This window comes from Malaclemys terrapin, chromosome 21 (assembly GCF_027887155.1).
Source record: "Malaclemys terrapin pileata isolate rMalTer1 chromosome 21, rMalTer1.hap1, whole genome shotgun sequence".
In the NCBI taxonomy this organism is placed as follows: Eukaryota; Metazoa; Chordata; order Testudines; family Emydidae; genus Malaclemys; species Malaclemys terrapin.
In genome coordinates this window covers 5,075,802-5,088,049 of record NC_071525.1, presented here as the reverse complement: position 1 = coordinate 5,088,049, position 12,248 = coordinate 5,075,802, and the positions used below count along the sequence as shown (strand labels likewise).

General features: G+C 43.7%; 1 protein-coding gene across 4 annotated transcripts in view; it reads left to right on the top strand.

The window, feature by feature from the left end:
* The window catches only part of SMG5 (SMG5 nonsense mediated mRNA decay factor), a 48,966-nt gene that overhangs the window by 1,592 nt on the left and 35,126 nt on the right, over positions 1-12,248 (top strand). The window contains exons 1-4 of one of the 4 annotated variants that reach the window (XM_054010464.1): positions 3,867-3,957; positions 7,485-7,583; positions 8,796-8,919; positions 10,792-10,948. In XM_054010464.1, coding sequence (XP_053866439.1) covers positions 8,821-8,919; positions 10,792-10,948 — 256 coding nt within the window. In that variant the 5' untranslated portion in view covers positions 3,867-3,957; positions 7,485-7,583; positions 8,796-8,820. Of the gene's footprint in view, positions 1-3,866; positions 3,958-4,611; positions 4,764-7,484; positions 7,584-8,795; positions 8,920-10,791; positions 10,949-12,248 lie in introns of those variants that run through there. The other 3 variants (XM_054010462.1, XM_054010463.1, XM_054010461.1) reach the window with 3 other exon arrangements.

Genomic DNA, 12,248 nt, shown 5'->3' with positions numbered 1-12,248 from the left:
GGGGAGGGGGAGAGCGGGATGGAGGGGAGCTGAGGGGCTGTGGTGGGGGATGTGGGAAGAGGGGCAGGGTATAGGGGATGGGGAGGGTGAAATATGGGGAGAGGAGGGGCTGGGGGAGACCTGGGGAGGGGGAGAGCGGGATGGAGGGGAGCTGAGGGGGGAGAGGCAGATGGAAGGGGGAGGTGAGGGGCTGCGGTGGGGGATGTAGGAAAAGGGGGGGAGGGGATGGGGAGAGGAGGGATTGGTGGAGAACTGGGGATGGGGTAGGGTGCCCAGATGTCCCAATTTTATAGGGACAGTCCCGATTTTTGGGTCTTTCTCTTATACAGGCTCCTGTTACCCCCCCACCCTGTCCCAATTTTTCATATTTGCTGTCTGGTCACCCTAGGATGGGGAGAGTGGGATGGAGGGGAGGTGAGGGGGGAGAGGAGATGGAAGGAAGGGGGGATGGGAAGGGTGAAATATGGGGAGGGGAGGGGCTGGGGGAGAATTGGGGATGGGGAGAGGGGGATGGAGGGGAGCTGAGGGGTTGTGGTGGGGAGGGGGAGATATAGGGAGAGGAGGGGCTGGGGAGGCAGCTGGACACAGGATAGGAGGTGGGGGACATTGGGTCAGAGAGACCTGTGCATGGGGAGGCAGAGGGGCTGTCCTCTTCTCTTCTCACCCCCGCGCCGGTTGTATAGGACGGGGAGGGATGTGTTGAAGAGCTGGGCACTAAGCCCCTGTTAATCCCCATCTCTTCCTTCTCCCAAGCAGTTGCATTGTTAGTCTCCCGGTTCTGAGGATCCAGAGGGGCTGGCAGGCTTGGCGGGTGCTGGGCATTCATAGACCTTGTTGGTCACTCTTAAGGGACGCTGTCTCTCTAGGTGTTTGTACAGCACCCCAATCTGAGTTGAGGTCTCTGGGTACTATTGCAATACAAGTCAAGGTAGTACAGCGGGGATAACATTCTTGTTATAACCTGGAGCAAAGGACTGCCATAGGCTTTAGGTGTCAGTGAACAGTATATCTAGGGAGTGGGGGTATGTCTACACTATGGGGACAGTATTGTCATAGCTACAGTGCTCTAGCTGTGCTGGCATAACCCCATAGTGTAGATGCAGCCTATGCTGACAGAAGGTGTTTTTCCATTGCTGTAGGAACACCACCTCCGCAAGCGACGGTAGGAAGTGTTCTTCTGTTAACCTAGCTGCGTCTACGCTGGGGATTAGGTTGGCATAGCTATGTGACTCAGGCTATGGCTACACAACACAGTTTTTAGTGACAAGGCTGTGCCGCTACAGCCGTGCTGCTAAAAGCCACGCAGTGTAGCGGCAGGAGAGAGCTCTCCTGTCAACAAAAAACTTCCACCCCCCATAGCGGCAGTGGCTTTGTCGGCAGGAGAGTGCTCCTGCTGACAAAGTGCTGTTCGCACCGGTGCTTTTTGTTGGTAAAACTCTTGTTGTTGGGTGTGTGTGTGTGTGTGTTTTTAACATCCTTGAATAACAAAAGTTTTGCTGACAAAGTGCCAGTGTAGACATACCCTCAGGCGTGTGGATTTTTCATGCACTTGAGGACCATAGCTACATCCACCTAAGTTTTAAGTGTAGACCAGGCATGAGAATCAAGACTCCTGGGTTCTACTTGCTGCATACCCATGGCCAGCCAAGTCACTGCCCCTCTCTGCTCCATTTTCCCCATCTGAGTAATTTTTCTTCCTTCTCCTGTAAAATTGAGATAACCACACCTACCTTTGTAAAGCATGTTGAGATCCTTGTGTAAAAGTCCAAGTTTTGAATGGTTGGTTATTAAAAGCATTTCCTTATCTGTGGCTGTGATGATCTTTATACAATTGCGTGTCTTTTACATTCAAGTTAAATTACATGTTTTTCATTACACACAGTGTGGCGAAAAGCAGTGGTTTTAGTTGCCCACGTTGTAGGATGCTCTGTCATGCAGGAGATGCCTACAGGGCTGAAATGTATTGGGGTCTTGGTATTAGCAGACAGACTGTAAAATACTCCATTCCATACTAACATACCAGTCTGATGTTCAAGGCAATAGGAAGTAAGTTTTATATTTAAACTTCCAAGGTAGAATTTCAATAGACATCTATGTGCTTGTTGTATTTTTATAGCTGAGATAACTATGTGCTTGGCCTTTAAAAAGGTCTGCTTATTACGAGAGAGGCCAAATTATGTTAGCCAGAAGCCTGTAGCATGATTTTGTTAGAGAATTTATGATGTCTGCACTGGACAGGGAATCTCTTACCACATTGCTAGTAAGTCTACTAACATGGCTTGCACACTAAACAGCGTGGTGTCACATCTTGCTCCTCTGTTCAAATGTAGGATTGTTTAAAATGTACAGGTAACTTGCTTTCCAGGAAGATGTACTGTACTCACCGTATTCCATGTGCTAGCTGAGGACATGAGCTATGATGCGAGTCTCTAGAAACTTTTGATCCCAGTGTTGCTGTGTATCTTTGATTCATCCCGTCTTATACGTTCCAATATAGGCTCACCTTTGTGGCTGTAATTGTTGTCTGAGGGTAGGTCTATACTTACCTCCGGGTCTGGTGGTAAGCAATCGATCTTCTGGGATCGATTTATCGCGTCTTGTCTAGACGCGATAAATCGATCCTGGAAGTGCTCGCCATCGACTCCTGCTCTGCGAGAGGAGTACGCGGAGTCGACAGGGGAGCCTGCCTGCCGCGTCTGGACCCGCGGTAAGTTCGAACTAAGGTACTTCGACTTCAGGTACGTTATTCACGTAGCTGAAGTTGCGTATCTTAGTTCGAAGTGGGGGGTTAATGTGGACCAGGCCTGCGTGTCATGGCCTAGTGTCGCACAGAGAATTTGTGACAGAGCTGGGAATTGAACTCAAGTCTCTGAAGTCCTAGGCTCGTTCTTCAACAACAAAACCATCCTTCCTTCAGTGCAGAGATTCCTCTGTGAGATTGAGGAATATGCTGTAGGCAGAGGTGGGCAAGCTTTCCCATTTGGCTTTTTCAGTATGTATAATTCTTGAGCTAGTCCAGTCCTGGGTATCTCCTAAAACTCTGTCCATTGGGTTAAATTATGTGTTCGTTTACAACATGTGGTTTAATTTGAGACCACCAAACTTGTTTCACCTGGATCGCAAGTCACAATTGCAACCAAGTAACCACTAGCCGTTCAGCTCTGCATTAACCTTGTGTAGTCTACAATTTTAGATTGTACTGCATTATATTATTTTTTACTGCTACAAGCTGGAATAAGACAATGGCCGCAGTTCCCCCTGTGGACACATCTCATTCCCACAAGGCTACCCCAAACAGTAATGTTTTAAATAAATAAATGTGAGTAACCCACTCTGCTGTCCTTCCCAATTCCAAAATGTTAATGGCAAGGAAAGAAAATGTTAGATCAGTTCCCCCTCTAGACAAATAGGACTCATCACTGGATTGTTTCCATGTTGCTTGGCATGAGATGTCCTGTTTGGTTCTTCTTACAGACTGGCATCTGATCTGCTTCCTCTGTGGTTCTGATCTGCTGGCTGAAAGCAGGGATCAAACCCAGCAGGTGTTAAAATATGTAGTGAGGCATGACATCACTTTAACTCCAAAACGTAACTCAGCCCCTGGTGTCAGTCAGATTAGGACATGAGCAGACGGAGTTATGTTCTGATCAGTGTGCTGTGTATATCTTGTAGAAAACAAATCTTGCTCCTTTTGTCTTTTTTGGCTTTTAGGTTGCAGATACAATGTTAGTTTGTTTGTCCATAGAAACATAGAAAACAACTGGAAGGCCAGTGTCCACTAGTGCCCGTCCACTGCAATTTCAGGAAGTTGATCATGTGGGATACACCCTAATGGATGATTCCCATCCCTATGCTCTAGAAGAAGGCAAAAATACCCAGAAGTTCCCACCTAAGTACTCCCTGGAGGAAAACCTTTCCTGACTTCAAATTTGGCAAGTCGGTTCGACCCTGGTGCATGTGAGCAAGATTCATTACTTAACCATTTGATCCCATTTTTACCCAGCAATACTGTTGATATCCAAATAACAATCTGTTTGGTTTTCTTGACTCTCAGTAAGGGCAACACTGCCAGGTGCTCTGGCAAATTGCCCCCTCAGTCTATTTAACCTAACTTCATGTGTACATGCAATGTCCATGTGTGTTCATGTTATTGCTTAGCTAAGTAGATCCTTACACAAGACTTTGTGATCCCCTTTCAGGGTACATATACAAGAATACAATTCTGTCCTGGCCTATGAACTCCATTGCGCTGTCAGCAATGAAATAATCAGAGTTGTGTGTCCATGTGAGAGATCCATAAAGCAGTTTGAGTTTAATAAATGGCAGGACAAATGGGTCAGTGTTTGAGCATCAAATACAGTAATTTACACTTCTTTTAAAAGAAGACATGTGCTTGCATCACACTGCATCACAAGTTAACATCCCATTTTCAGGGTCTGTTCAGCTGCTTGTAAACAGGTGTTCACTGCTACTCAGTTTCTGACCCTTGTAGTCTGAGTGACATAATTTTCCCTTTTGAGAAGTGTCGTTGTGACTGAGCGAGGCTGGACTGGAGGCAGTACAATTTCTTCGTGTTTGACTGGTACGCCATGAAAAGATGTGGCTTTTTAAACAACAGCTTTGACAGAAGTAAAGATTACGTATTTTTGCCCATTCTTGGAAGGAAAGGAGTCTTTCAAAGGCGTCCCCCTTCACTATGGGTGGAGGAAAATGAATCAGCAGTTCTGAGCTCTTCTGGAAATGCTAGTGTATGTAACATAGAAGTAAGTTCTGTTTTGATCAAATTAATCTTTGATTCTCCTGTAGTGCTTTGGTAGTAAAGTCTATAGCGAGGTGTAAACGGTAGGACAAAAATTGTAAGATGACAATTACATGATATCTTCATAGTTATTAAGTTTTATCCGTCTAGCTTACTACCTGTGGTCAAAGTAGGGGACCTAGAACTCAAACTCCTGGCTTCTATTTCTGACTCTGCCACTGACTTGCTTGATGTTTGGTGAATTGCTTAGCATCTGTGCCTCTCTTTCCCCACCTGCAGATGTGTATGTGTCCTATCTACCTCACAGGGCTATTATGAGGCTGGATTGGAGTTTGTAAAGTGCTTTGAGGTCCTTGAGTGGAAGTGGTGGAGTATTCGTAACATACTCTTTTGTATGTAATTCTCAGCCATGAAGAAATACAAGACAAGATGTAACGTTTTCTTCTTAATATTCTATTAAGGGAACTATTTTTTTTTTGACATTAGCGATGTTTTCTTCTCCCAATCCATTACTTTACAGACAATGATTCGGTATAGGGACAGAATCATTTCAGTCTCTGCCCCTCCCCCTATCCCTTCCTCTCACCTCCCCCCCCCCCCCCCCCCCCGGAGCTGAAAACGGCATAGAGAAATTTAAGTTAAAGATCCTTAATCTATTGGACAAATTAGTCTTTTGGGGTGTCATGTGAGATGGATATTTTTTGTCTTTCTGGAATCCTGAAAAGTTTTTTTGAGATTACTTTTCAGCCTGTGCATTTGTAAAGGAGACTTGATTTGTTCGGAAGGAGCATCATGTGAAACTGCCTGTTGCCTTGTACTGACTTCTGCAGTTTTCAAGGAAACAGTTGTAGTTTCAGCCTACCCATTAGACTCTATCTTTGCATGTTCTTGCTTGCAGATGCCTATGTGCAAGTCCTCTACACAAACTGTCTGGCGTCCATCTGTACATATTTCTGAAAAAAGGTCAGGGAAGTTTCAGTGGTGTGATTTGCTTTATGCTATCGATGGGGATTTTTTTGTGGGGGAGGGTGGCGGTAGCAGAAGTGGCTAATGTTCTGCTTTGTATAGCCCATATTTGGTCTGTCTCATCCCTTATTTACAGTACAGTTTGTCTATCTTCAGCTTCTTGTTCGAAGAAAAATCTCTCAGTTCAGCAATGGAAATGTTAAAGTATCTCCAGAGCGGATGAACAATGACAAGTAAAGAGGTTTCTGGGTGGGAAAGAATCATAGAATATCAGGGTTGGAAGGGACCTCAGGAGGTCATCTAGTCCAACCCCCTGCTCAAAGCAGGACCAATCCCCAGACAGATTTTTGCCACAGATCCCTAAATGGCCCCCTCAAGGATTGAACTCACAACCCTGGGTTTAGCAGGCCAAGTTCCTGTGTGGTTGTTAGCCTGCAGATTGTTGCCAGGATGGAGGAAAGGGGAGTTGGGAGCTGTATTTTAAAGAGAGGATGTGAGGAATGAGTGAAATGCAGAGAGGTGGGTAGGCTGTTTACCATAGCTGGTTCAGTGGCTGTCAAGTTATAGGGTTGATAGAGCCAAGGTTAAAAAGGAGACCCTAAGTAATAGAGTGAATTTGACTTGGTCATTGCTAAATTTTGCTTTCTTGAACTCCTTTTTAAGTATCAATCAATGTGCTTTCTGCCTCTACTAATGTTTGCTGTTGATACTTACCAGATTCTCGGTTTTGATTATGGTGCAGTTGGATGGAATCGGTTTGGCCAGTCAGCTTAGTGCATCTCTTCGAATCATCACATACTTTGTATTTTACACACGTTTGCATTCTTCTCCAGGAGACCCAGGAGTTTCAAGCAATGACTCATGAATGCAGTTTTTGCATTGATGGTATACTTGATGTTGCCTGCTCAATGTTGCAGCTGGCTTTGGAGAAAACATTTTGTTTTGAATTCAGGTGTTTTAAACTGTTCTGCCAGAAGCATCATAATACTTGGCTCTAAGGGAGCACATTTCTTCCAAGGATCTCAAAGTTCTGTGCACTTAGTAATGAATGAATCACTACAACAATGATGGGGAAAGTGAAGCACAATGAAGGTGAAGAAGTGACTTGTCCAAGGTCACGCAGCAAGTCAGCAAAAGAACAGGAAATACAGGGCTGTTGATCCTTAACCCCCTCCTGTAATCACTGAAAACCAATCTGTTTTGACTTTTTTTTTTTTTTAACTGCAGAGGTTAAAAGTTCACAAGAGCGTATCAATAGAAGTCTGTCTCATTTAAGTCTGCTGGTGCAAAAATACTTTATATTTGACTCATCATGCAGTGGTACCCAGTAGCTAAGCAGATGAACTCATAGAATATCATGGTTGGAAGGGACCTCAGAAGGTCATCTAGTCCAACCCCCTGCTCAAAGCAGGACCAATCCCCAGACAGATTTTTACCCCAGTTCCCTAAATGGCCCCCTCAAGGATTGAACTCACAACCCTGGGTTTAGCAGGCCAATGCTCAAACCACTGAGCTATCCCTCCCCCCTAGCATATACTTTATTGGTTACATAAGACCTTTCTTTTTTCCATAAGCTGTTAAGGATAATAGAACTGTTCAAAAATAGCAGATCAGTTGGTGTGATATGGGGTGGTACAGTTCATTAATGATAATATTAAATAGGCCAGCCTTCTTCCCTGCCTGAAGCTATCATGGATCTCATAGAAGGCCCTCACGTGAATTGTTATCCTGAAGCTCTTCTTTCTGTATTGTCTGGCAGAGCGGTGGTGGAGGCAGTTCATAGACTGGATCTCATTCTTGGTAACAAGGCAGCTTATCAAGAAGTGTTCAAGCCAGAGAATATCAGCTTGAGGAACAAGTAAGTTGGGCAGATGCCGTATTTTAATTTTTGGTAGGAGCAATCGAATGTGCTAAGTTGCACACGGCTTTGTTTCAGCAGTTTCACAGGGAACTGAATTTGTAATGCACCTGTCAAGCAAAGTATCCACCAGCTCTTTGTGTGTTCTATTTGTACAGCTCCTAACGCAAAGTTGTCCTGGTTTATGACTGGGACTCCGACAAAACAGATAACTCTTCATTGTGGTTAATGATCTGTTTTTATAATTACAATATCTTAAAATACCTGTGTATTGAATGAATTTCATACCTATAAAGTGAAGCCAGTTTTAATTTTCCAGCAATAAATCAATAAAATAAACTTCTTGCCTAGTAGAGAAGATTCTTTATCTCGTGGTTGAAAAAAATTGTACTGGAAGCCATAGAGGGATAATTAAAAGTGATTGCTTATTGGGGGTGGTGCTTCGTGCAGGTTTCATTCTATGTAAATGCTACTCTGACAGCATTTTTAGTTCCCCTGCTGTGGAAATTTATTATGTGGCTTGCTTTAGTGTTTACTTCTCTGTAAAAGTGTCTTGCAGGTTGGATGCTGATAAATAGCTGGTAAGAGTGCTAGGCTAATTGTACATGTTCATTCACTGCCTCATTTGCATAATTATTATATCTAATTTTAGCCTGTAAGCTTCTTGTGCAGCTCTGAACACATCAGTGCTTAAAAATAAAGTATATTTATGTCCCTCTTCCACTCTCAAAAGAAGTGCTAGGCAGGAGAGTCTGCCACAGCATGTAGGGCTTGAAGGGTGGCTGGAGGGGTGAGCTCGGGGAAATTCTTGCCTCTCTGGTCTTGCGGTGGTGAGTATATGTTGGGGGGGGGGGGGGCTGCCCCATGAATTGGCAGGCCACAAGCAGTCTTATTACTTGTGCAGAAGAATGGCTCCCTGCTCACAGACGAGGAGGGATACGTACAGCTCCCTCAAAAGACTGACAACCCCGCTCCATGCGTCAGCCAGACTGGTCATGAGCAGAGGGAGAGACTGCCCATCCCTCTCCCTTAGGGATGGGCATGTTGCTGTCAATCTGGAGTGTGAGTGACCCAGAGTGCGTGGCCACTAGGTGGCCATGCTGCCCCTTTAATGACATTCAGGCTTTCCTTTGTCCCTAACGCATGGGGTTGTGGTTATGTAAGTGGCTACTGCAGCTAATGGACTGGTAAACTTTCTGCTCTGTGTCTCAGGTTGCGAGAGTTGTGCGTGAAGCTGATGTTCTTGCATCCGGTGGATTATGGGAGAAAAGCAGAGGAACTGCTGTGGAGAAAGGTTTACTATGAAGTTATCCAGCTCATTAAAACGAATAAAAAGGCAGGTATCTGTGCCTCTGAGCCAGAAATCCTTGTGCTGTGTGACGTGTTAATGGCGTCATTTATTTGGAAACAGGGTCCGGGCATAAGACTGGAAGCCAGACGCTCCTGAATCCTAATCTTAGCTCTATCATAAACTTCCTTTCTAACCATGGGCAAATCGTTGTGGCCTTGGAGGTGCAGAGAGCCTCTCCAAATTAGGTTGCTTTCCGTTTCCCCATCTCCAAAATAAGAATAATAGCTCCATGTGAAGCAGGTGTCAAAATCAATTCATGTGACGATCCAGAGAAGTGCTGATTAGTTTCATGCTAGAGAGAATCTAGAAAGTCAAATTACTTCTATTATATAGTGCTATGCACATTATCCTGGTGATCTTATCAGATAATGTGAAATGAACTTCATTCTAATTGGAATACCATACTGGTTTTATCTAAAACAGGTTCTGCTTTATAGCAAACTGAGGTCTCCTGGTGCCTTCCATCTGAGGACCTCAGTTCTTTACAAATACCGTGTTAATGAATGAGGCCATAGGATCTCTGAGGTGGAGGGAAGTATTGAAAACAAGTGCTCAGATATCACAGTTTAGATCACAAGGGGTATGCTTACCTTCTTTTTTATTTATTTTTTTTAAAAGGTCAGGAAAGCAAGGTCTAGAGGTGTTGTGACTTGCCCGGGTTATTGCAGCGAGTCTGTGGCAGTGCTGGGAACAAAATCCAGATTTCCTGACTCTCAGCTCTGTGTGTTGGCTTCAAGATCATCTTTGCCATCTAGTGAAACGCCATTGGTAGTGCCATAGAATGAAAGTCCTGGTTTGTTTCAGTGCCTCACTATGAACAGATAGCAATTAGAGTTAGGGAAAATATTCTGAAAAAATGAATTCACTTTGAGTTGCATGTGTAAATACAGTATATGTGTGTGATTCTATTAGGGGCACAAGTCCTACAGCTCTTCCATCCTGCTGTCCCACAATAGTAAATCAGATGAACCGAGGAGGGAAGAAAGATTGACGCTGCTGATATTTAGGTGGGATGCTTGAGAGAGTCTACACTACCAAAAAATAAGTGTGTTTGTAACTCAGATTAAAATAGCAGTGAAGATGCTTCAACTCGGCTTTTAATTCGGTTTAGCATCTTGAGTGCAACTCCATGGGCTTTAAATCAGGCTGCTAATCTGAGTTACAAGGTGATTTGTTGTCTTCACTGCTATTTAAGAGCACACCTTTTCTTGCAGTATGGACCTGCTCTTAGAGGTAGAATCATCTTGGCCTGTTGAGTGTGGCTGATCAGGGAAGGTTTGATTTATTACTGCTGGAAACAAGGTTATTTTGCATTGCCAGAAACCTATCTTTGGTAGTTGTTAAATACACCTGAGGGTGTTGGTGCCTAAATGCATTTAGCCAATGTAATCAGTGCGGTCAGGTAATTCATAAAGGTTAGAGATCTGAAGCGTCTTTTAGATATAGACTGTTCCCCCCCAGCCAACAAATGTTTTTTCTTGTGAGCATTTGGTTCACTCTCTTCCCAAGCTAATGGATCTTTCACCATTTCCCTTGGGAGAATAAAATGGAAATAGGAAACATTTCCTGATTTTCAGCTTGTGTTTTAATTTCTTAATAGTCCATTTTCCCCAGTTATACCTCTGTACGGTGTCTAAACAATTTCTCCTTTCTTGATATTTACACCTGTTAAATACTAGCTATTAACAGTACTGGTTAGGTTATTGTGCAGGAAAGTGGAGTGAATTGAGGGAGGATGGCAAAAGGTGAGTCTCCAGCTACCTCTGTTTTACCAAGTGCAACTCATGTTGCTGGCCACAATCTTACTGGACTGCATTAACAGGCTCTCACCTGGCTGCCTATTTCTGTTTTCTACAGCACATTCACAGCCGCAGCACCCTGGAGTGTGCATACCGGACTCACCTGATTGCTGGCATAGGATTTTACCAACACCTTCTTCTCTACATTCAGTCTCACTATCAGCTGGAGCTGCAGTGCTGTATTGACTGGACCCACGTAACCGACCCACTGATAGGTCAGTGCCTGATGTGTATTCGCTCTTGGTTGATGCAAGAGTCATAAGCAGATGGCTCCCCCTTGCAATTACTTGTCTCTGTTTCAAAATGCAAATTTCTCATTAGCTTATCTGTTCAAAACACAGTCTGCTCGGCTTTTATTTTCAAGTTAAAACTTTTGGTAATGTTGGTCTCTAAGGTGCCACAAGGACTCCTTGTTCTTTTTGCTGATGCAGACTAACACGGCTACCCCTCTAAAACCTCTAGCAAGTGTTAATGTTCAGTATGGCGGAGCTTACAGCACAGTTTGAAAAAGCACTTACCTCTGGCTATAAAGAATGAGCAAAATTGTATTGCACTCTTGTTATCTCCTTCCCTCTGTGTGTTACATTTGTGTGCTTTATCCTGCATGTATGTACTAAGACTTGATGCTGCAACTGAATCTAGACAAAGCTCTGCTCTTCTCTGACTTCAGAGGTTTATCCATGTGGTTCCAATTGCAGAAATGGAGCTGAAACTTAAGCTGATTTTTTTTGTATAATTGTTGTTGTTATTTATATGAGATGGGGGAATAATGAAACATTGAGAGGGACTTCTTAAGTGGAGAAAAAAGAGAATTTGGAGTTAGAGATATCCACATGTATCTAGCAATGGAATATTTTTACTTGATTGTGTTCAGTTCTTAGCTGGTGGAAGATGATTGTATTGCAGTTGGCTTTGAAACATCAGTTTAGAAGGCAGATGTCCTTAGCAACTGTTGCTATGAGAAACATCTTCATGGTACTGCAGAGCTAATAAATCCTATTTTAAATTGTGGCTGGATTTGTAGTCCTTGATAAGTGACTGCATTTGCACAGGTCCTGTCCTCTAAGTTGCTACAGACACTTGCAATTAAAATACAATAGCATGTAGACATAAGCATACAATGAAAATTAAACACTGCAGCATCATTAAAAATGGTGGATGGGGAAGAGTCGTGCAGACAACTAAAAATGAGGGAAGTGGGAGGAAGCTAATGGCAAGTGGTGAAAATGGGGATTACAGACGTACATGATAAAACATTTTGTAGGTTCACCATCAGCTATAGGTACAACTTTGGAGTCAGCGTATTGGTAAAATATCACTTATGCAATGCCTGTAAATAATCAGAACACATTCCTCACTGGTCACTGGCTGGTGAGAAGGTGCTGATGGAAGATTGTTTCAAAAAAAATCTGTCCTGATGGGACATGTCCCAGCAGTGACAAACACCTCCAGGAGTTAAGATGACTCATGCTTAATTGTTTTAGTTCAGTTGATTTTACCCCTCTTTTGTTGCTC